The 22,692-nt window shown below is 48.8% G+C and overlaps 2 protein-coding genes and 1 non-coding gene across 6 annotated transcripts; 2 read left to right on the top strand and 1 right to left on the bottom strand.

Annotated features, from left to right (window-relative positions):
* Positions 1–7,391: 7,391 nt before the first annotated feature.
* Positions 7,392–9,100, top strand: LOC125153611 (cytochrome c oxidase subunit 7A1, mitochondrial). Of its 3 annotated transcripts, none has more exons than XM_047836986.1 (4): positions 7,392–7,469; positions 8,200–8,286; positions 8,419–8,503; positions 8,987–9,100. In XM_047836986.1, the coding sequence occupies exons 1-4, from the start codon at positions 7,455–7,457 to the stop codon at positions 9,040–9,042; spliced, it is 243 nt and encodes an 80-aa protein (XP_047692942.1). In that variant the 5' UTR covers positions 7,392–7,454; the 3' UTR covers positions 9,043–9,100. The 3 variants fall into 3 exon arrangements, with proteins under 3 accessions (XP_047692942.1, XP_047692943.1, XP_047692941.1); XM_047836985.1 differs by having other exon boundaries at positions 7,439–7,567; positions 8,229–8,286; XM_047836987.1 differs by lacking the exon at positions 8,987–9,100 and having other exon boundaries at positions 7,437–7,567; positions 8,419–8,472.
* Positions 9,101–9,827: 727 nt separating this feature from the next.
* Positions 9,828–18,321, bottom strand: CAPNS1 (calpain small subunit 1). Of its 2 annotated transcripts, XM_047836945.1 has the most exons (11): positions 18,181–18,321; positions 17,092–17,306; positions 16,074–16,107; positions 15,702–15,791; positions 15,491–15,548; positions 15,325–15,389; positions 13,234–13,302; positions 13,055–13,133; positions 12,800–12,916; positions 10,573–10,631; positions 9,828–10,389 (listed from the first exon to the last, which is right to left on the bottom strand). In XM_047836945.1, exons 2-11 carry the CDS (start codon positions 17,286–17,288, stop codon positions 10,363–10,365), a joined length of 795 nt encoding a protein of 264 aa, XP_047692901.1. In that variant the 5' UTR covers positions 17,289–17,306; positions 18,181–18,321; the 3' UTR covers positions 9,828–10,362. The 2 variants fall into 2 exon arrangements, with proteins under 2 accessions (XP_047692901.1, XP_047692902.1); XM_047836946.1 differs by lacking the exons at positions 17,092–17,306; positions 18,181–18,321 and adding an exon at positions 16,579–16,665.
* A 3,919-nt stretch (positions 18,322–22,240) lies between these two features.
* LOC125153837 (small nucleolar RNA U13) lies at positions 22,241–22,348 on the top strand. The gene has a single exon (XR_007147587.1). It is a non-coding gene; the product is annotated as a small nucleolar RNA U13 (small nucleolar RNA).
* The last annotated feature ends 344 nt before the right edge of the window (positions 22,349–22,692 follow it).

Here is a 22,692-nt window from a genome sequence, read left to right as displayed (position 1 = left end):
ACATCAGCTCCCTTTGCCCTAGTCCTTACTCTTAGGGTGATGTGATGAAACCAGGTCAGTTGTCCTATGGGAGCAGCTGGACAGCCCATGGGCAAGAGACAAAGAAAAATTTTTCTCTGCTTAAAAATGAGAAGGAGGCAGCTCTGTGCCTACAGATCAATGCCGGGAGACCGGTGCAATGAACCAGGAGGGAGATGACATGGTGGCCTGGACCAAGGTGAAGGTGCTGGGGAAAAGAGGTGGATGGAAGGGAGACCCAGGATTCCTCCTCAGTAATTATGAATGGAGAAGCAGGAAGCAACCCTAAAGTTGGAAGCAGCCACGCCAAGCCCTGTCCCCTGAGGGGCAAATTCACATGCCTACGAGGACAGGGCAAGGAATATGAACAAGTGAAATAGATATAAGGGGCTGGTGGGGACTTCAGTGAGGTGGAAATGCATGCACCTGGGTGGTTCATTCGGTTAAGCACCTGACTTCGGGCTCAAGTCATGATCTCATGGTTTATAAATTTGAGCCCCACGTCGGGCTCTGTGCTGACAGCTCAGGTGTGGAGCCTGCTTCATATTCTGCCTCCCTCGCTGCCTTTCCCGTGCTTGTTCAAAAATAAACTAAACATTAAAAAAAAAAAAAAAAACCCAACAACATTCTCTGTCTCTCTTTCTATGCCTCCCCCAGCTCTGAGGAAAAAAAAAAAAAGGTGAGCATCAAGCGATGTATAGAATTGTCAAAGCACTATGTTGTCAACTACTCAAGTACCGCATTGGGCTCTGTGCTGAGAGCTCAGAGCCTGGAGCCTGCTTCGGATTCTGTGTCTCCCTCGCTCTCTGCCCCTCCCCCGCTCATGGTCTGTCTCTCTCACTCTCAAAAATGAATAAATGTTAAAAATAAAATTTAAAAAAAAGATTCTTTCTCCCTGTGCCCCTCGCCCCGCTCTGTCGTCAACAGTATGTAGTACAAATTGTTCTATTACTCCAACACTAACTCCTATTACATTGCCTCCTCTTCCTGAACCCAAGCCTTGTCCTCTGGTGTGTCCCTGGTGACCAGCTAACTGAGGAACAAATGTGAACCTGGTTTACTGTCTTCACAATAGGCTGGTACCATCGGAAAGGGGACAGCTGCAGCAGGCTAGGCTCACTCAGGGATGAACCTGAAGGACAGAGGGCAAAACGTGAAAGAGTACATTTGGTTGTTCATTGTCCGGAATGAGAAGTGACAGGATTATGGATGTATACTAATTTATGGGCACTTACCAAAGGTTTGGATGGATGGTCAGAACTTAGAAGGGACAAGATTGAAAGATTAGGGACAAGGAAGTTTGGGGATCAAGCGTGTGGATGGACTTCTCAGAATACGAGCCTGCTTTGGATCCTCTGTCCCCCTCTCTCTCTGTCCTTTCCTCACTGGTTCTCTCTCAAAATAAATAAATAAATAAACTTAAAAAAAAATGAAGGAAATGCAGCAACAGGCTCATGCCCATGGAATAAACTGGTCTCATATATACCCCTACTCCCAGTTGCAACTTGCCTAACTGAAAAGTACAATGATTTGGGGCCCCTGGGTGGCTCAGTCAGTTGAGCATCTGACTCTTGATTTCAGCTTGGGTCAGGATCCCACAGTTTGTGGGATTTGCTTGGGATTCTCTTTCTCCCTTTCTCTCTGCCCCTCCCGGGTCATGTGTGCTTCTCTCCCTCTCCCTCTCCCTCTCCCTCTCCCTCTCCCTCTCCCTCTCCCTCTCTCTCAAAATAAATAAATTTAAAAACAAAAAAGAAAAGTGGAATGACTTAATGACTCAGTGACAGAGCCAAGTGGGAAACACTACCCTGTCCATCTTACAGGAGGTGCTGCATGCTTTGAATCAGAGAACACTGCATGGTGCTGTTTGTCCCACAGCCAGAATCTATGGGTCTGGGAATCAAGTGGAGGAAGTGAATTGGAAAGGCTCCTCTCACAATGGTAACTAAGAACTCACTTGAAGAGAAGAATGTTTGCTTCTCTCCTCTACAACTTCAAGCTCTGCTAGTTTGGAGATCTTAGTCCCCACAGGGAGTCATGCTGTGCCTGCAGTGGATTCACTGAGTTAGAAGATAAGACTTCCGCCTGGACATTTTGGGACCCTGTGCCACTGAACCAGTGGGCAAAAACAAAAGAGAGGAAGGTGGCTAATCTATTGGCTGGAATGATTGATCCCAATTACCCAGGTGAAACTGGGCTGCTTCTACACAATGGAGGCAAGGAAGACTATGTCTGGATTCCAGGGGATTCTCTGGGGCCTCTTAGTACTTCCATGCCCAATAGTAAAGGTTAATGTAAAATTACAACTGAAAAAACACAGGATGCTCAAATCCTTTGGGAATGAAAGTTTGGGTCAACTTCAACTCTACCATGTAAAGAACCCAGAGCAGTTGACTGAGGCGCCTGGGTCGCTCAGTCAGTTGAGCATCTGACTTTGGCTCAGGTAACACTCTCAGTTAGTGGGTTCCAGCCCCGCATTGGGCTCTGTGCTGACGTCTCAGAGCCTGGAGCCTGTTTTGGAATCTGTGTCTCCCCCTCTCTCTGCCCCTCCCCTATTCATGCTCTGTCCCTCTCTGTCTCTTAAAAAATAAAATAAAAGGTTAAAAAAATTTTTTTAAAGAACCCAGAGCAGTTGAGGTTGTTGCTGAGGGCCAGGGAAAGATGGAAAGGATAAATAAAGAAAAAAATTTTGAGGGGCACCTGGGTGGCTCAGTTGGTTAAGCATCTGACTCTTGGTTTTGGCTCAGGTCATAGTCTCACAGTTCATGGGTTCAAGGCCTGTGTCGGGCTCTGCACTGACAGTGCAGAGTCTGCTTAGGATTCTCTCTCCCTCTCCCTCTGCCCCTTCCCTGCTCTCTGTCTCTCTCAAAAACAAATAAACATTTAAAATAAAAGAAGAAAGCTTTGGACATCAACTCTCATCATCTGACCAACTACAGAAAGGAAAACTGCATATTTCCTCTACACTTGTGACATGAAGGTTTTTATTCTAACCATTCTCTCTCTTCTTCTGCTCCCCTCCCTTTTAATTTTTTTTTAGAGGAAGAGAGATCAAGTCAGGGAGAGGGGGCAGAGGGAAAGAGAGAGAATCTTATATAGGCTCCACACTCATTGAGGAGCCAGATGTGGGGCTCGATACCACACCCTGGGATCATGACCTAAGACAAAATTGACTCGGACGCTCAACTGACTGAGCCACCCAGACACCACCCCCCTCCCTTTTAAAAATACTTTTAGATATGAGTTATTTTAAGTAGGTTCCACGCCCAACCTTAACCTCAGGGCTTAAACTCACAACCCTGAGATTAAGAGTCTTGTGCTCTACTGAGCCAGCCAACCACTCCTTAGATATGAGCTGGCAAACTTCTCCACCATCCCATGGCCAAATCATGCCTTCTCCCACAAGGACTTCTCCTTTTGACTTTCTCTTTCTTTGGTTACTCTTCCTTCATTTCTAGGGTACCATATAGGGTTTCCTTAGATCATTTACTCTTTTATCATAATTAATAATTCTTTAAAAAATTTTTTAATGTTTATTTACTTTTGAGAGAGAGAGCATGAGTGAGAGAGGGGCAGAGAGAGAGGGAGACAGAGGATCTGAAGCGGGTTCTTCACTGACAGTAGAGAGCCCAATGTGGGGCTCGAACTCACAAACCATGAGATCATGACCTGAGCCAAAGTCAGATGCTCAACTGAGCCACTCAGGCGCCCCAATAATTCTTTATATTAAATTTCCCTTTTTAACCTAGTGAATTAATGTCCTGAATGGACAGCAACATATGAGAATTAAAATTGTTCCACATCCTCATTAACATTTGGTATGATCAGTCTTTTTCATCTTGGCCATCCAGTAGGTATGTGGTGGTATCCCATTGTGGTTTTAATTTGCATTTCCCAGGGCACCTGTGTGGTTCAGTCAGTTGAGCGTCTGACTCTTGGCTTTGGCTGACGTCATGATCTCACGGTTCCTAGGTTCGAGCCTGTGTTGGGGTCTGTGCTGGCAGCACAGAGCCTGCTTAGGATCCTCTTGCTCCCTGCCCCTCCCCTGCTCACACTCTCTCTTTCAAAATAAATGAACTTTAATTTGCATTTCCCTTATGATGCATGATAGTGTGATATCAAGCATCTTACAATGTAGGTAAGCATTGTCTAACCTTGGGAAGATTTTGAATTAATAAAAAATGGGTATAGAAATATTATGTAAAAAAATATTTAATGGAGTGCCTGGGTAGCTCAGTCAGTTAAGTGTCCTAACTCTTGATCTCTGCTCTGGTCATGATCACACAGTTTAGGAAATCAAGCCCCAAATTGGGCTCTGTGCTGAAAGCATGGAGCCTGCTTGAGATTCTCTCTCCCTTTCTCTTGGCCCCTCCCCTGTGCTCTCTCCCTCAATAAATAAATATGCTTTTTAAAAAATTTTTTTAAATGTGTATTTATTATTGGGAGACAGAGAGAGACAGAGTGTGAGCAGGGGAGAGAGAGGGAGAAAGAGAGGGAGACACAGAATCTCAAGCAGGTTCCAGGCTCTGAGCTGTCAGCACAGAGCTTGATGTGGGGCTCAAACTCACAAACTGTGACATCATGACCTGAGCCAAAGTCAGACGCTTAACCAACTGAGCCACCAGGTGCCCCAGCTTTTTTTTTTTTTTTTTTTTTTTTTTGTAAGTGTTACTTTTAGGGCACCTGGGTGCCTCAGTTGGTTAAACCTCCAATTCTTGATTTCAGCTCAGGTCAAGATCTTGAGGTTCGTGAGTTCAAGCCCTGCATCAGGCTCCACACTGTCAGGAGACTGCTTAGGATTCTCTCTCTCTCTCTCTCTCTCTCTCTCTCTCTCTCTCTCTCCCTCCCCCTCCCCTGCTCTCTCTGCCCCTCCCATTCTCTTTCCCTATTTCCCTCTCTCTCTCAAAAATAAATAAACTTTAAAAAAATAAATAAATAAATGTTACTTTAAGAAACACTTAAAAAAAAGAAATATTGAAGACAGTTGAAACCATGGTATTAAATTGTTTTGTTTTAGGTAATCTGTTAATATTTAGTATTTTAAGTATTTATAATGTTAAGATAAATTGGTCTATTCAAATAACAGGTCAGCTTTATAATTCCAACTTAAAATATGGAATCCAGTTAATGTCTAAGACTGACTTTTAGTTGAAACCTTACTGTTTACATACACTATTGGAATGATTAATGGAATATAAGATTTAACACATTTATAAGTTTATAATTCTAAAGTCATAAAACTTATATTAAGTATTGAGCAAAGCTTCATCTGGTAAATTAGCCTACTGTGGCTCTTAAATGGAAACATCTAACGTATTAAATTTACAAGCCTAGTTTGAAAATGTTAAGGGAATTTAATTGTTGTAAAAGTGTTCTTTAAAAGAGGTTGTTAAACCCTTTTAGACTATGCCACAATCATGACTGATGAGGGAGCTCCGGGCAAGCTGAGGGCAAATTATAGGCTGGAGCAAGAGTGCATGTGCACGCCCCAAGTGGAATACGTGCGATATTCCTCAGACACTCCTGGTTAGCCAAAAACAAAGGAAAGGGTTTTTAAGAGCTTGCCATGGTGATGTGGGAAACAAAGGCAAATGAAAAACTAAATTCCTTTACTGTCCACTGACAAGTCCTTGAGACCGGCAGAGTGACCTCCCTCTAGGAGCTCTGCTGCCTCAAGGATGACACTTTGTTGGGGGCAAAAGAGAACCTTGGCTTAACATTATCCCAACCTTGAGGATCCTGTAAGTCTACTTCCTTTATCTCAATTGCCCCAAGATATATGCTGGCAATCATACTCCAAACTTATGTCCCTCCCCATGCATCTAAAGGGTCTCATGACTGAAGTTTTATTAAACAGTAATAAATGGTGTTTCCCTAGCAACAGCTAGTCCCTCAAGGTCCTGGAAACCTTGCTTCCAAAATTCCTTAGAAACTTACTCTATCTCTGACCCCCTCCCAACCTGAGGGTATATAATGACTTACCTGTCACAACCCCAGTTCAGCCCTTCCTACCCGTGGGTCCTGTCCCCCATGCTTTATCACGATCACCTTTTTTGGCAGGAAAGATGTCTTCAAGAATTCTTTGTTGGTCGTTGGCTCTGGACCACCCCACCATCACCCCAAAACTTCATCAACGACTAAAACCATTAGGGCAACTGTACTTAACTCTGGCAGCACATCAGGGTCAAATAGATATGAATATAGACATATAATTTGCTTCTTAGCCATCTTAGGGTAATAAGTTAGATATGAAACCCTTTACTCCCAAATACTTCAGCATGTTATTTCCTAAAAACAAGGACATCCTATAACTGCTGCACAATTATCGAAATCAGGAAATTAACACTGACACAATATTATTGTCTAATCCACAGACCTTTTTGAAAATTTACCCACAGTCCCACAAATAAAAAGAAAACAATTTAAATGGTTTTTCCTAATCCAAGATTCAATCCATAAATTGTGGATTGTCAGGTTTTTCCTTTTTTTCAAGCCCTTAGCTGTTAGAGATGCGTATGTAAATATGAAATATGATCTTGAATCTTGAAATTTGCTTTAAAATACTTCAAGAAAGGGAAAAAAGGAGGTGAACGGGGCAAATACAAGAAAAACATAATGGTGGTAATTGTTGAAGCAGGTGATGGGTCCAAGATGGAGGTTCATTGTACCTTTCTCTCTGCTTTTTTCTGTTTGAAATTTTCCATGGTAAAATGAAAATTAGCTAAGTATAAAAATATTTGATACATAAACCTGTTAGGATGCTGCCCAATTCATGAATCGTTTAATGAAAGTCTTTCAGATCTTCAAATTTACGAGGTTAAATTTTTTAACAAGCTTACCGCTAGAAAACAGTAAGAGTAAGGTCTTATTTGTTTCTGTGCAATAGTTATTAGTCCAGTTATGCAATAATTTTGCAAGTTATTACCTCAATTATAACTGTTAGCTCAGTTACGCTGTTCTAGTTCATTTAATGATCTTGACAAACCTTTGAGGAAGATCCAGACTTAGTCCCCATTTTACAGATACGCTAAGTAAGGCTCTGAGGTGCCATCACCCACTTAGGACGGATCTGAGAGACCCTGGGGGAGGAATTGCACTTGCCCTGGACGAGTATCTCCGAAGAAACCAACCAAAAACACATTCCGTTTTCCTCTCCACTTGGACCAGTAGAAATTCCAAGGAACAGAGAATGCTTTAAACATTTTGGTACGGGGGCGGGATTGGAGCCTCTTCTCCCCGCGTCTGTTGGACAAATGTGAATCTGGCTGCCAGATTTGTTCGACTTCCCCCCACACCCCGCCCGCCACCACTGACCCCGGGACCAGCTGTCCCGCGGCGTGCGGAGGGCGTGGCCTGCAATTCCCGGGGAGGGGAGGGCCCTGTGTGTCCTTGGGCTGAGAGGGGAGGTGACTCCGGCCGGCCGAAGAGGAAGACGCAGAATGAGGGCCCTGCGGGTGAGGGCCCCCAAGAGCTGGGCCGGGGACCCCAACCCGGAAGCCCTCGCCCCTATAACGAGACTCACTGAACATCCCGGGATCTGGGGCCTTGGAACGTGAGCCCCCTTCAGACTTTGGGACTACCTCCTAAACAGTCTGGGACCCTCAACCCCCCCCCTTCTAATCCAAGGGGTTCTGAGACAACCGGGAACCCCCAACATGGCCCAATGCCCCAGTTTGAGCTTCTTTCCTTCATCTAGGGTTCCTTTAACATCTCGGACCTAGGCCCTGGGAACTTAACACCGCTTCCCCTCCCCCTCACTTCTTAGGCAGTATGGAATCCCCACTAAGCACCCAGATCCAGGAGTGGATCATTCCTGGGACCTGGGCTCCTCCCATTAATCCAGGAAACCCTCGCCCCCAAAAACACCCCCGGACTTGGACACGCAGAACAAGTCTCCCATCTGCCCCCCTCCCCCCTCTTCCAGGACCCTCTAAACAATCCGGGAACCTCTCAGTCAGACCCTCTAGGCGCGAGCCCTTTTTTCTGGGCTTTCTTGACGGGACCCCTTCCTTTCCTCGTGCTGGCGGTTCGGATCTAGCTTTTGAGACTCTCGCAAGGAATAGAGCCGTCCCAGTGTCGGGGCCTCTTGAAAGCCCGACTCTTCACCCCACCCCCCAACAGCCGGACCCCTTCGGGGAGCCCTTTCAGGTGTTTCCAATACCCATCCACTCCCTCCCCTGCCAGGTCTCCCAAGCACTGGTTCGCTCTTTCAGCTCAACCGCCCGGAACCGCTTTGAGAACCGAGTGGCTGAGAAACAGAAAGTCTTCCAGGTAGGAGGAGCGGAGGCGGGGCGAAGGGAAGAACCCTGACCCCCAAGCTTGGTCCTTGAGCCGAGTAGGGGCAGCCGGGGAATACAGTCCACAGAGCAACGTGCACCCCTTTCTCATTGGTCGCTCCCACAGGCGGACAATGACCTCCCAGTACACTTGAAGGGCGGGGCAACAGACAACATCCTGTATCGACTGACCATGGGCCTGTGTCTAGGGGGTGAGTGCAGGGCCTTGTGGGCCTGAACTGTGCGGGGAGGGATGCGGGGGGGGGGGGGGGGGGGGGGCGGGGCTCGAGCTGGAGTGAAAAACGGGCTGGTTCCTGGGCTGAGGTCTGGGGAGAGGGCTAGTGACTGGGCAGGGGCTTAGGGAGGAGGATTGGGTTCTGGGCTGGCCAGGTTTGGGGATCGTCCAGGAGTCCACGCTGGCATATAGGAAGGTAGCACCTAGAGCTTGGGCTCCTGTCCCAGGAGCGGGTGTGGGGGGGGCCAAGGCAGGAATTGTGGAGAAAGCTGGAAGCCTGGTCTGGATCAAGGCTAGGGGATTCTGTACCTGAAGTGCAGTTTAGGAAGGGAGCTGGAGCCTGATCTGGGGATAGGATCCAGACTGGTGATAAGGAGCCTACACAGGGCCTTCAAAGCCTGAGATGGGGTTCAGGGAAGCAATTAGGATCTCACTCTTTGTCACCATACTCCCTCTCTAGGCACCGTCTATAGCCTGTACTGCCTTGGCTGGGCCTCCTTCCCTCACAACAAGTGAGACAAGAAGCCTGCAGGACCTGAACAAGCATCAATAAATGTGTTGGCTTCTTGGGGAACCCAGCCCAACCGCGGCCTCTATTTGTATGCCCCCCAAACCCATTTTCCCACCAGCAAGGAATCTCTACACTATGGACAGCACATTGTCCCAGCCTGGAGTCCCTCATGCTAGAGGATCACTGCTACTACAAGCCTACTCCTATGATGTCGCTGCCTCTCAGCCCTCCTGAGGGGCTGGGGACCCCAAACAGCACCCCTGGGCTGCCTCTCCGGACCTGGGAGTCTGGGGTTGTGTCCCCTGTTCGACAGGGCCTCTGGATTCTGGGATGGCAGCCCCTCTCCCTGCAGAGGTTTGAGGGTGGGAAGGAAGATACTAAGTTTGGCCCATGACACAACAGAGGCAGAGGCAACTGAGGGCAGACTCACTCAGGACAGAGCAGAGAGGGGGCAAACATGGCCTTGGGGGACAGAGCCAGGGGTGGTACTGAGACCTCCCAAGAGCCTGGCTCTTGCAGCAGAAGCAGAAATTGCCCAGGCTTATGGGTCCCAGTCTCAGTCTCCACAGGATCTGTGAGAGATCTCAGCAAGAATGAGGCTCCGGCTCAACTAGAATCCAGTATGAGAAAAAAGACATAGATAAGAAAAGGACTAGGAAACATGCAGATCCAGGCCTGAGGACAGACATGGGAGACAGACAAAACCACCCCTGCCTCCTAGGACCTAGACTTCCCTCTGCCCCTGATAGAGACAGAGCCACCACTCAACTCTCAAAACAGGAGGCAGATCTCAGAGACAGCAGCAACTGGGGTGCTTTTATTTCCTCCTGGGCCTGGCAGGCTGAGAGCAGAGTAGAGACAAAGGCACAGGGGCGCCTGGGCCCATTATGGCCTGGAGTTCGGCCAGGGTAGTAACTGTGAACAGGTGTGCCAGAGTGTGTAGGGACTGGAGGGAGCCTCCCAAAACTGAGGGAAGGGCCCTTGGGGTGTGGAAGCAACATAACTGTTGGGTTTGGCACATGTACATGAGAGGGGTTATGGAGTGGGTGTGGGATGGGTGTGCTGGGCGTGGGGTAACCCTTGGAGCAGGGTGTGTTAGAGTGTCTCAGAGCCAGGGGTAACTCAGGGCATGGCATGTCGGGGCATGTTGGGCCCTGGCTGTTAACTGAAAAGCCGAGTGCCAAGGGCTGGGGGAACCGAAAGACCTGTGGGCCAATAGGACCCATGAAGGCGACACTGCAGACTGGCTCAGCCCTGGGAGAGACGGAAGAATCCAAGGGGACTCCTATAGCAAGGCAATGAGGGGGCAGGTCTGGGGTTCTCATTCAGGAATACATCGTCAGCTGCAGCCACTGCGGAGAGAAAGGCACAGAGTGAGGAGCAGAGAACGGAATACTAGCAGACACATTCTCTGCCTTGACCCTGGGGTTGTTGGGAAAATAGGAGGGCGGGAGTCCAAGCTCAGAGCTGGTACATGGGGTTGAGAGGAGGGAGTCCCCTGCCAGACATCCACATCCCAGAGTGGGGGTTCTTACCTCCTGGATGTTCACTTGAATTTGTCCAGTGCCATCCTTGTCAAGAGATTTGAAGGCACCTAGAGAAGGAAAGGGATGGGGATTCGGCTTTTAGGATAAAAATATACAGCCCGGGTCGGTCAGTAGAGCATGCGACTCTTGATCTTGGGATTCTGAGTTCGAGCCCCATGTTGGGTGTGGAGATAACTTAAAAATAAAATCTTAGGAGTGGCTGGGTGGCTCAGTCAGTTGTGTTTGGCTCAGGTCATGCTCTCACGGCTCGTGAGTTGGAGCCCTGAGTCAGGCTCTGCGCTGATAGTGTGGAGCCTACTTCAGATTATCTGTCTCCTTCTCTCTCTGCCCCTCCCCCACTTGCATGCTCTCTTGCTCTCTCTCTCTCTCTCTCAAAAAGTAAATAAACATTAGAAAAATAATAAAATCTTTTAAAAAAAGGATAAAAATATACTAATACATGAGATGATGATACTAGCACTTGGGGCACCTGGCTGGTTCAGTTGGTGGAGCATTCGACTCTTGACTGCAGCATTTCAGGGGCATGAGTTCAAGCCCCCACATTGGATGTCATTTACTCAATAATACACACACACACACACACACACACGTGAAAAAAATAATGGCAAGCACTTATTGAGTTCTTACTCTGTGCCAAGCACTGCATAAAGTGCTTTCCATGTATTAATTGATTTAATTAAATTTTGTGAGGTGTCATTTTTTTTATGTTTTATTTATTTTTTGAGAGAAAGAGCATGAGTGGAGGAAGGACAGAGGATTCAAAAGCAGGCTCTGCACTGACTGACTGAACCATCCAGGCGCCCAGATTGTCATTTTCAAACAGGGCCAGAGATGTGAAGTAATGTGCCCTAGGAACATCAGGATTGGAACCCAGGCTGTGAGCCCCCTCAATAATGGCCTCCATATGACCTGTGCCCCACCTCTGCCCAAGCCCTAGCCTTGCATAAACCTCTAAGGGCCTAGCTCTCCTCCTCTTCCTGCTCTTACAGTCTGGTATGGTCCCCACTCCTGCCCTGAAACCTGACTCATGTTCCCCACCCATAGCCAAACCTAAGCAATCCTGAGCCTACACTGTCTGTGCTCCCTCTCTCACTCACCACTCAGTTATACCCTCAGGTGTCCACACACGTAGTGTCCCAGACACTGCACTCACTACACTTACTATTGCCAATAGCCATTTCTTAGGCCTTCTCATATGTGACTTTTGGAATCATCTGCCCTTATTGTCCATTCCCACCTTCCCCTTCATGTCCTTGACATACATGCCCCTTTTTCTCGGCCCAAGGTTTTAATGCTTTGCCCTTCCTGGGCTCTCATGAGGCTAGAGGATCTTCCTAAAACCAAATCTGGCCCTGTCCTTCCTCTGTCTAGAACCTGTTATAGCTCTCCAATGCCCCCCAGTAATGTCTGAACACCCCTGAACGTGACACTCACAGCCCTGCATGGCCTGACCATGCCCACTGCTCTACTTCCTTTCACTCAGTTCTCTCAGATCCAAGTTCAAATTCTGGCTTTGCAACTTCCTAGCTGAGTGGCTGTGAGCAAGCAGTTTTGCCTCCTTGAACCCCAGGTTCCTCCTCCAGAAAATGGGGCCAGTAACTCCCATTTCTCAGGGTAGTCTTAAGGATTCAATGCAATCATGGTCATAAGAGCCCTCACAATCTAGCCCCTGCTAACCCCTCCCAGCCTTTGTCTCTGCACCCTACCCCCTTTCCAGCATTGAGAATGGAATTCAACAAAAAACACCAAAAGCACCTTCCCTTGTTGGCCTTCGCATGAGTTATTCCAAGAGGAACACTTGTCTCCCCTCTACCCCTAGAGTTATTCCTCGTCCCTCAGGCCCCAATTCACATGTGTCTTCCTCCAGGAAGCTCTCTTGATCCCTTAGTCTGCATCGGGTACCTCCTAGGTTCAAATCGTCCACTATTTATGAATAGTCCCCATTCATAAATCTAAACCCACTTGGCCCTGAGCTTCTCCTCTCACGCTCGATCACTCTGCCCTGAGCTTCCCTACCCCAAATGTAACCATTCTGAGCTGTCACTGTCTGGTGATTTGCCTCTCCTCCAGTGGACTGTGAGTGACGTGAGGGTGGGAACTGGGGGTGTTTCGCTCACTGGAGCTGCTTGCCTCAGGGCCAGACTCAGAGAAGACCTCGCCCATAGGAGGTAGAACAAATCCCCACCCAGGAAGAGAGCTGGGGTATATCACTCACGGAACATAGCATCCAGCCTGACCAGGCAGCTGATGAAGTTGTCAAAATCCATGTTCCCTCCTTCATCTGAGTAGCGTCGGATGATCATGTTGTAGAGATGTTCATTCAGGTGGAACCCTGAGAATGGTTTCATTTCTCAGGTGTGAGGCCCACAAGGCCCAACCCACTCCCACCCCTGGGACTCACCCTCAGACCAGCGCACTAGGGGCTTACCCATCCCCCCACCCAGTCCAACCATGTCCCTGCCAGCCGTACCTGCCGCCTCAAAGGCTGCTGGGAGTTCACTGCTGCCAATGGTACCTGAACGGTCAACATCAAACTGTTTATATATGGCCTGTGGGGACAGGGAGGGAAGAAGTCAACTGAACATCGTGGGGCATGGCATCTTCATGGCTTGAGGGTCTCTATGTTAGGAGTGTGAGGTTACCACGCACCTGCCACTTTTTGATGTTGTTCCACAAGTACTTGAATTCTTGGAAGCCCAGCTTGCCTGTGGTGTCACTCTGGTAGAAGGGTGTTAAGAATAGTGTGATGGTTGTACCCAGAGGCATGCACTGTATGCAATGGAATGATGACCAAGCAGGGGGACCTGGGCTAAAACCCTAGCTCCCATCCCACCCCAATCATGTCACCTTGGATATGGTTTTACTTTTCTTTTTATCCATACGTAGTTTAGTTCATATATTTTTTAAGATTTTATTTTTTATTTTTTTAATGTTTATTTATTTTTTGAGAGAGAGAGAGAGAGAGAGAGAGAGAGAGAGAGAGAAACAGAATGTGAGTGGGGGAGGGCAGAGGGAGGGAGACACAGAATCTGAAGAAGGCTCCAGGCTCTGAGCTGTTAGCACAGAGCCTGACATGGGGCTTGAACTCACAAATTATGAGATCATGATCTGAGCAAGTCAGACACTTAACCAACTGAGCCACCCAGGTGCCTCAAGATTTTACTTTTAAGTAATCTCTACACCTAACATGGGGCTCGAATTTACAACCCCAAGATCAAAAGTCACATGCTCCACTAACTGATCTAGCCAGGTGCCCCTATATTTCCAATTTAAACATATCCATGGGGAATTATATTGAACTTCTCTAAACTATAAATTCCTTACCTGAAAATAGTTGCTAACTCCTCATTTATAAAATTCGTAATAGCAATTCAATTTCATAAATGTCAGGACATGTGAAAAACAAGGGTCTTAGAATTCTAAGGAAAGGTGATAATAAACACCCGCTGGGTTTGTGATAAAAACAGAATGAGATAAAGCCCTTAGCTCAGAGGCTAGTATTTGATAAACTCTCAATAACAAGGACAGCCAAGATTTTATCAAGTTACCTAACACATGCCAGGCAGTGCTAAGCTTCTCAGGAACATTACTTTTCTCACTAAATTCTTAAGACACTGGCCTACCAGTATTATTCCCCAGTCACAGAGAAAGAAACAGATTCAGAGATGAAAATCTACAGATCACAGTAGCAGCTAATGTGTACAGACCATTTAGTACTAAGCGCTATGCAGTGTGCTAAACCTTTGGGTGGTGCTCCAAATCAGGTGTCACCATAATCATTTACCTCATTTTGTAGACAAGCAGACTGAGGCACAGAGAGGCTCAGTAACCTTGTTAAGTGGCACAGCCAAGATTATGTAACTGTGCAACACATGTATGTGACCACATGACAATATGTGTGTCTACATTTTCCCTATGTGCTGAGCGTGCACATATCCAAGATCAGCTAATGACTGGCCCATGTGTAAACATGCATGTGTTCCTTTGACCATGCCTTCACATATCTTCATGTATACGGGTATGCCCTTGTATACATGTACATGTATATGGGCACAACTATAACAGTTATAAGCTTGGGTTCTTGGGGCACCTGGCTGGCTCAGTCGGTAGAGCATGCTACTCTTGATCTCAGAGTCATGAGTTCAAGCCCCACACTGGGTATAGTGCTTACTTTAAAAAAAAAAAAAAAAAAAAGAGGGGCGCCTGGGTGGCTCAATCAGTTGAATGTCTGACTCTTGGTTTTGGCTCAGGTCACAATCCCAGGCTATGCACTGAGTGCAGAGTCCGCTTGGGATTTTCTCTCTCCCTCTGCCCATCTCCCCTGCTCTCTCTCTCTCTCTCTCTCTGTCTAAAATAAATAAAAATAAAAAAAGGAAGGAAGGCAGGAAGGCAAGAAATAAGCTTGGGTCCTCAAGCCTAAAAGACCCGAGTCCAAATTCCTATCCTGGCGCTTACCCTTTACTTATAACTTCAGACAAATGATTGCCTCTCTCTGAGTCTCAGTTTCTTCATCTATAAAATGGACTATAACAATTCTGCCTGTTTAACAGGATGGCTGTGAAGTGACAGGTGATGTTACTATTTATTGCCACATGTCTGGATGTGTGGTAGTGGATGTGTGTTCTGATATATATGCATGTCCACATTGTGGGTTTGAAAGCTACACCCTGACTGTCCCAACTGTGCTCCCACAAAACTCCTTCTTCATCCAAAACTTCCTCTAGATTGCCCCAAGGATACATCCATCACGGCCACCATGCTGCGACATGTGTCAATGCCAAAACCATCAGTTTTCAGATCAGGGTCTGTGGGAGACAGGTTGAAAGTCAGAGGCCAGAGGACACAGCTACCCCAGCCAGCACCCATGACTTTAAACCTGCCCTGTGTGTTGACCCCAATCACTCACGTCGGGTTACGACCTTGTTGAGAATGTTCATGAGTTCTGTAGCACTGACCTCCATGTCCTGTAGGGAGAAGCCGGGGATGGTTAAAAGGGAAGAGTGTCATGAGGCAGAATGGGGATTCTTTGGATATTGCAGTTGTTGAGTGTGCATGCAAGGGCAGCCCAAAGGAAGGCATGGAAGTTAGGACAAGGATGGGAGCCCAGGGTTACTTACATCTCCAGCCAGCTGGGCAAAGAGCCTCCGGAACTGCCGGACCTCCTCACTCTCATTGGCCTCAATGTTGGAGTAATGGGTGCGTGGAGGCTGTAGAGGGAGGAGATCTCAGAGCAAGTGGGGGAGGGGTGCCCTGGCCAGAACAGCCCTAGGTGGGAAAGTCAGAGGGGGCTGGGTGACTGGATGATCAAAGGAATGAGAGGTGGTCAGTGAAGAGGGAGTGGATATAGCTAAGACCCATGACTAAATTCGGGGACACAACAAGGGAGAAACTAAATGAGAAGAATTTTATAAGACAAAGGGGACAAGGATGGGTGATGAAAAAGGCCTTGGAGTGAGAAGCAAGGTCTTTGATTGTGGAGGGTGGCTTACCGGAGGCTCTGGGTTGTATTGTGCAGCTGCCTCACTGGAGAGAGGAGTAAGGGAGTTAGCGCTAAGGGGCGGGGCCTCCATAGACAGTGCCAGACCCCACGCCCCAACCCTTCAACCTCCCTACCACTACTCTCCATACCTGCCCCCTCTGCCTGCCTCATTTGTCCTTGTCTTCATCTACCCCTATCTTTGCTGCCCTGGTTGCACCTGGCAGGAAACCTACAGGCCCGCCCCCCACAGTAGGTCCCGCTCCTGCCAGAGCACACTGCCCTATAGCAGATACTTCAATAGACCCAGCCCCTTTGAGGGCTGCTTCATGGAAGCGCTAACCCAGCTTCCCAGGTTAGCTAACCTCCTCAGGTCCTGTCTAGGAACCTACTCCATCTCCTGGCTTCCTAAACCCCGGTGTCTTCCCAACATCCCACCCCAGCTCCACGAGTTCCCACCCCTTCGAGGGGTGGCCAAGGTTAGGGGCCTAGTGGCACCTAACGACAACCTGCTCTACCTCCACCAGGACGTATTTCTGTTTTAATCCAGCCAGTTCCGAGACGGACCCAGCCCCTTCAAGAACATTTCCCCTATCCCATCAGGCCTCGGCCTCTTCTGCGTCTACTTCCTCACTGACACACCTACGACGGCCTTGCCCCAACCCTAAGACAAGCCTTGCCCCCATGAAGCCACTCCCAGCCTCATTGGCTCCACCCTCTTAACGTTCGTTTCCAGGCTAGCGGGAAGCGGGCCTCGCCCAGACCCATTAAGCCCCACCTCCCAAAACCCAGCCGCGTCCCATCACAATATCCCCTCAACTGTCAGACTCCGCCCATGACAAGCCCCGCCTCCTGAACTGCCATTAGCCTCACTACGGCCCGCCCCCTCGGGAGGGGCCCTCCTCTAACCCCAGCCCAGGCCCCGCCCAGCCTAATTAAGGATGCAGGTCAGTCCCCAGACTACCTCAATCTATGCAGGTGGGACATGCTTCTCCGCCAGGCCCCTCCCCTCCTCAGGCCCCCCCCCTTACCTGATGGCGCTAATAACCCCGCCCAGGATGCGCATGGCAGTTCCGCCACCGCCTCCTCCGCCGCCGCCGCCGCCGCCGCCTCCGCCTCCTCCTCCGGCCCCGCTGATCAGGCCTCCGATCACATTCCCCAGGCCTCCGCCCAGGCCCCCACCTCCCCCGCCGCCGCCTCCCTTCAAGAACGAGTTAACCAGGAACATGGCTGCGAATTTAGATTCCTGAGGGGGAAAAAAGGGGTCAATAGGCCGCATCGCCATTGAGCCCGCTCCCTCCCCACAAAAATAGGCATTTCTGGCAGCTGCACTTGGGGTAGTAATATGAGGCCTCCGGGCGGGAACTTATCCTCCCGCTGGGACTTGAAGGTCCATTTGGGATGGGGTCTGGGCTTCCGGAGGAAGGTAGTTCTTGGAGGAGTGGGATAGGGAAGGAGGATCTTGAAATCCCCTCGGGGTCCAAAGGATCTCTGGCTTGAAGGACCCTGGACTGAGTCTATGCATAGGCATCATTAAGGGTAGAGGTCCCGGTTCTGGTGGGGTTCTCAAGATGAGGGCCACAAGTTTGACGTGTCTGGCCACTCGAATCTGAGACTTGAGCCTCAGAACTGGACTTCGGGATCTTGGGCGGGTCAGGGGCGCGGATCAGAGATTCCCGACCCGGAGGCTTCCGGGTCAGGGTTTAGGAAATCCAGAATGTGGGCTTGAGGGTTTAGGTACTCCCAGGAGAGGGATTACAGTGTCACCGCTGGTTCTGTGGGCTCGGGTCAAAATTGTGGATGTGAATCCCGGGGCCCGGGATAACAGGGTTCCCATTAGAATTGGGAACACGGATCTAAGTAAGGATCGTGGTTCTGGAGATCCCACCCTGGTCAGAATTTGTGGGGTACCTCTCAAATCCAAGGGCTCGTATTTTAGATCCTAAAACTGAGGGTGGAAAAGTCCCCGGGGCGGGATAGGGATCGGACAGACTGGGGCTTCAAATCTGAGATCATGGGTCTGGGAGACCCCTGAGGCCGAGATTTAAGGGTCTCGTGGAATCTGGGGCCGCAAGGGCCGGGATTACAGAGCACAGGGATAATCCAAATCGGGCGCTCACCGCCTAGCTCACAGGTCCGCGGGTCCGTTCGCCTGTGCTGCTCCCGGGCCTCCGGCCGCGTCCGGCTCCGTAGGGCGGGGCTCGTGACTCAGGCGGCCTGGACCGGGTTAAGCACTGCGGCGTGGCCAAGCATGCATCCGCGCGGTCCTAGCGCCGGCATTGAAGCTGCGCGTGCGTGATCCGGATCCGCCTCACAAAACGAGATGCGGCGGCCACAGCTCCGCCCTGCTGGTTTCCAGGACGGTGGGTTCTGTCCCCGCCCTGGCTTCACAGCTCTGAGGTCTTACCCTAGTCTCCGGCTCTGTTGAAGAAATCCGGGGGGATTGCAGTCACCGTGCCCGAGATCACACCCTAGTGTTGCAGTGTGAGTTTTCGCCCCAAAGCCAGCCTCCACGCGGCCGCTGCGATTTTCGGTCCGCTGGAAAAGGGACTCTAGCACTCGGCTCCTAGCCTTGTCGCGACAAAACATCCGGAGACCCTGAATTTTGTATGGCCCACAGCCCGGGGACAAGTGCCCGCATTTGGGGTAGGGGGCTAAGGCTTGCCCGGGGACCCTGCAGCAGCCCGGATGGCGGTCAGTCGTGCGGGTAGGACTTTGCCGCCTGCAAAAGCTGTCTCTGCCTCCTCCAATCCCGCACCCTCTTATCCCGAGTCAGGGTCACCAAGTGTCGCCTCATTCTTCCCATCTCTAAAGAGGGGCCCGGGCACAGGAAGAGTCCCTCTGGCCACGTCTTGGCTTTTGAGGCTAGATGTTCCCAAGAGCGGGTTAAGGGTGAGAGGTGGGGGGAATGCAGAAGCTGTCCGGGAAAATAGCGACTGAAGTCTCCTTTGGAGACCTTTCTCACGCTCCAACCTCCAAATTTCAGGGCTACTCAGATGGAGTTTAATCCCAAGTCTAGCGTTTAGAATCTCCCCTGGAGTCTGGCTTAGCTTGAGTTTGAATCCTGACTCTGCCATTTCCTAACGGATCCTTTGGGCTCTGAGCAAGGATTTTATTTTTTTAAGGATTTTTTTAATCTTTAAAATCTTTAATGATTTAAAATCTTTAATCTTTAAAATGAGTAAAAGTGTTCCCAAGCTCCCTTCAGAATTAAGTAGTTAAACGCTGAGTAAAGAGTAATTTTGTGTGTCTGTACCCATGCTGTTCCCTCCTGTAGCCCACCTGGATTCCGCAGGTGGTTGACTGACTGACAACACTGATAAAAATACAGGCCAAGCACTCTCCTAAGCACTTATGTATATCTTCATATGCCTTCATAACAGTCCTATGGAATGGGTGAATTCAGTATTTCCATTTTACAAAGAAATAAACTGAGCATAAACTCCCTAGCCTGTAACCTTAACCACTACCTTAATGTATTTGACTCTTCCGTAATATAATTAATATTGGGGCGCCTAGCTGGCTGAGTTGGAAGAGCCTGTAACTCTTGATCTCGGGGTTATGAGTTTGAGCCCCACACTGGGTGTAGAGATTACTAAAAAAAAATAAAATAAATAATGTAATTAATATGATAATATCTCAGATAACAAGATCACAACAGACAAAAATGCAGTTGCAGCCAAGCCAAAGAATTGCTATACAAGACTTGCCTATGAGGCAGGAACTTGGAGAGAAAACATAGAGGCCGGGTCACTTGCCTCGGGTCACAGAGGATGGCAGGACCAGGTGTGAACCTGGGCTTGGCTAATGCCAAAACTTGATGATGACTAATCCGGATTCCCTTCTCACCGCACCCTTCCCTGCCAGACTGGAAAGCTTCCGCTCTCTGCCCTCTCCAGCGGCTCACTTGCTGCCAGCCTTTGCATGGGCTGTGACCTCTACTTGGAACACTCCTGCCTTTTTTGCCTGGTGATGTATGTACTCAGGCTTTGGTGTCGGCTCAGGAGTCACCTCTTCTAGGAAGCACTCCCAGTCTCCACCCCCACCCATGACTAGGTGAGGCTTGCTGTCACCTGCTTGTAACTTATACTTCCTTGTAACACACACTGCCATCTTATCCCATTTGTTGTCACCTAGGTCTGTCTCCCTGACCTCTTAATCCTGGCAAGTTCCAAGTCTCAGGCCTTGCTCCTCTGGATCCCACTCATGTCATAGAGGATCTGCCCCACATGCATGGTTTATATTCTGTCTCTAGGCTATTAATATCCAAATTTCTGTCTTCAACCCAGACATCAGGCTCCTACAACCTGCATGCTACTCACCTTCTGGGCGGGGGGGGGGGGGGGGGGGGGGGGGGAGGATGGGTGCTGTCTTATAATTGTCTCAAACTGCACACATCCTAAACTAAGCTTCTGACTTCCTCCCAAATATACTCCCTCCCCACCTTCCCTGTCCTTCCAGTGACTGAGACTAGACACCCCCAGATCATCCCTGACCTTTCTTTCACACCTACTCCAACCTGTCAGGAAACCTTGTTGACTCCACCAACAGAATCTAAACTCTCTTCCCCTGCACTGCCCCTGCCCTGGCTAGGCCTCCACCCTCTTCTTCCTGGTCACCACAGTAGCCCCTCCCCAGGCTCCCTGCTCCCATGCCTGCCCTCACAGTGGGCATCCCACCCAGAGCCAGACGGAGCCTGTGACACCCTGAGTCAGGCCCTGACCTGACTGGGCCCTCCTCTGGCTGTACCTCTCTCCTGGTAAAAGTCAAAGTCCTCATGCTAGTGATCTGTCCTGTTACCTCTCTTAAGAAAGTGAGAAGAAGCCCTACTGGCAGCTTACCCTGGATGTTCCCAGCTGAACACAGACAGGGAGGCTCAGCAAGTGAGTGCAGCCATATCCAAACAGCCTGTTTCCTGGTGCACTTGAGGGCTGCTACCCCATTACCAAGGCCCTCTCTAGCTGCACCTTAAGTGCCTCACCTCTCAGTGCCTCAAGTCTGCACACATAGTGGTCTCAGGAAGGTCCTTTCAGATCTCTGATTTCACCCCACACACACACACTCCCCATCCCACCCCCCACTGCCTTTATCATTTATCATCTGCTAACATAGTGTATAGTTTACTTATTTATCCTGTTCCTTGTCTTTCTCTCCCACTAGAATGTTAGCTCCTCAAAGGATTTCTGTCTCTTGCTCACTGCTGTGTACCTGGTTCCTAGAACAGTGCCTGGCACGTCTTTGGTACTCAGTAAATATTTGTTGAAGAATGAAATGTTTTGTGTGAGTTTTCTCATTGAATTTCAGCACCATCAATGAGATAGTACAGCAAGCGTTACTAAAGTCGTCCACCATCTCCCAGATTTCTTTGACCTCAGGCATGGTTATGTGACTTGTTTTGGCCAATAAAATATGAATGGAAATATTGGGAGTGTCACTTTTACTTATTTTTTAATTTTGTTTTATTTATTTTTATTTTCTTTAAATGCCTATTTATTTTTTAGAGAGAGAGAAAAAATGCAAGCGGGAGAAGGGCAGAGAGAGTGGAAGAGACAGAATCCCAAGCAGGCTCCATGGTTAGCATGGAGCCGAACACAGAGTCCGATCTCATGACCTTGAGATTACAACCTGAGCCGAAATCAAGAGTCGGATGCTTAACCAACTGAGCCACCCAGGTGCCTCTATTTAATATTTCAAGATTTTATTTTTAAGTAATCTCTATACCCAACATGGGGCTTAAATTTACATCCCTGAGGGGCGCCTGGGTGGCGCAGTCGGTTAAGCATCCGACTTCAGCCAGGTCACCATCTCGCGGTCCGTGAGTTCGAGCCCCGCGTCGGGCTCTGGGCTGATGGCTCAGAGCCTGGAGCCTGTTTCCGATTCTGTGTCTCCTTCTCTCTCTGCCCCTCCCCCGTTCATGCTCTGTCTCTCTCTGTCCCAAAAATAAATTAAAGTTGAAAAAAAAAAATTAAAAAAAAAAAAATTTACATCCCTAAGATCAAGAGTCACGTGCTCCACCCACTAAGCCAGCCAGGCGCCCCTTATTTGATTTTTTAAGTAATCTCTGTACCCAGTGTGGGGCTCGTACTCATGGCCCAGAGATCAAACAGCGCAGACTCACATGCTCTACAGACTAAGCCAGCCAGGTGCCCCAGGAATGTCACTTTTAAATGTAGCATTTAGATCCTTTTGTAGTTCATAGGTGTGATGATTGGATGTTCATGCTGTTATGTGACATGTGCCAGCCACCCTTAAACCTTGTTACAATGTTGGCACATTACCTGTCTGATGTAAAATAATAATAATAATAATAATAATAATAATATAAATAAATAAATCTAAAAGCCAATACAGGATGCTCTATGGTCTCATCTCCTGCCTAGGCAATACTGGGAGTCAGGCAAGCACAGAGGTGCCACATGAAGGAAGCTAACTGGGTCACTAAGCCATGGCATGGAGGACATGCCTGTTTCTATGTGCAAGAAATAAAATTTGAGGAGTTAGTCCACTAAGGTCTAGGGCTCATTTCTTACCACAGCATATTCCAGCCTATTCTGACTGATGCAGGTAGAAGTGTTACTATATCATGTCAATGAGGGGAGAGATGGGATTACTTGCCCAAGATCACACAGCTA

The sequence above is a fragment of the Prionailurus viverrinus genome, chromosome E2 (assembly GCF_022837055.1).
Source record: "Prionailurus viverrinus isolate Anna chromosome E2, UM_Priviv_1.0, whole genome shotgun sequence".
Classification (NCBI taxonomy): Eukaryota; Metazoa; Chordata; class Mammalia; order Carnivora; family Felidae; genus Prionailurus; species Prionailurus viverrinus.
This window is presented reverse-complemented; position numbering and strand designations above follow the sequence as displayed.

Excerpts from the sequence above, each read along its gene's own strand:
- LOC125153611 (XM_047836985.1), top strand. The coding sequence starts at position 7,455 with ATGAGGGCCCTGCGGGTGAGGGCCCCCAAGAGCTGGGCCGGGGACCCC. Across the intron at positions 7,568-8,228 it reads GGGATCTGGGGCCTTGGAAC|CTCAACCGCCCGGAACCGCT; the intron begins GTGAGCCCCCTT and ends TCGCTCTTTCAG. Across the intron at positions 8,287-8,418 it reads AGAAACAGAAAGTCTTCCAG|GCGGACAATGACCTCCCAGT; the intron begins GTAGGAGGAGCG and ends TCGCTCCCACAG.
- CAPNS1 (XM_047836945.1), bottom strand. The coding sequence starts at position 17,288 with ATGTTCCTGGTTAACTCGTTCTTGAAGGGAGGCGGCGGCGGGGGAGGT. Across the intron at positions 15,549-15,701 it reads TTGCCCAGCTGGCTGGAGAT|GACATGGAGGTCAGTGCTAC; the intron begins GTAAGTAACCCT and ends TTCTCCCTACAG. Across the intron at positions 10,632-12,799 it reads CAGGCTGGATGCTATGTTCC|GTGCCTTCAAATCTCTTGAC; the intron begins GTGAGTGATATA and ends TTCCTTCTCTAG.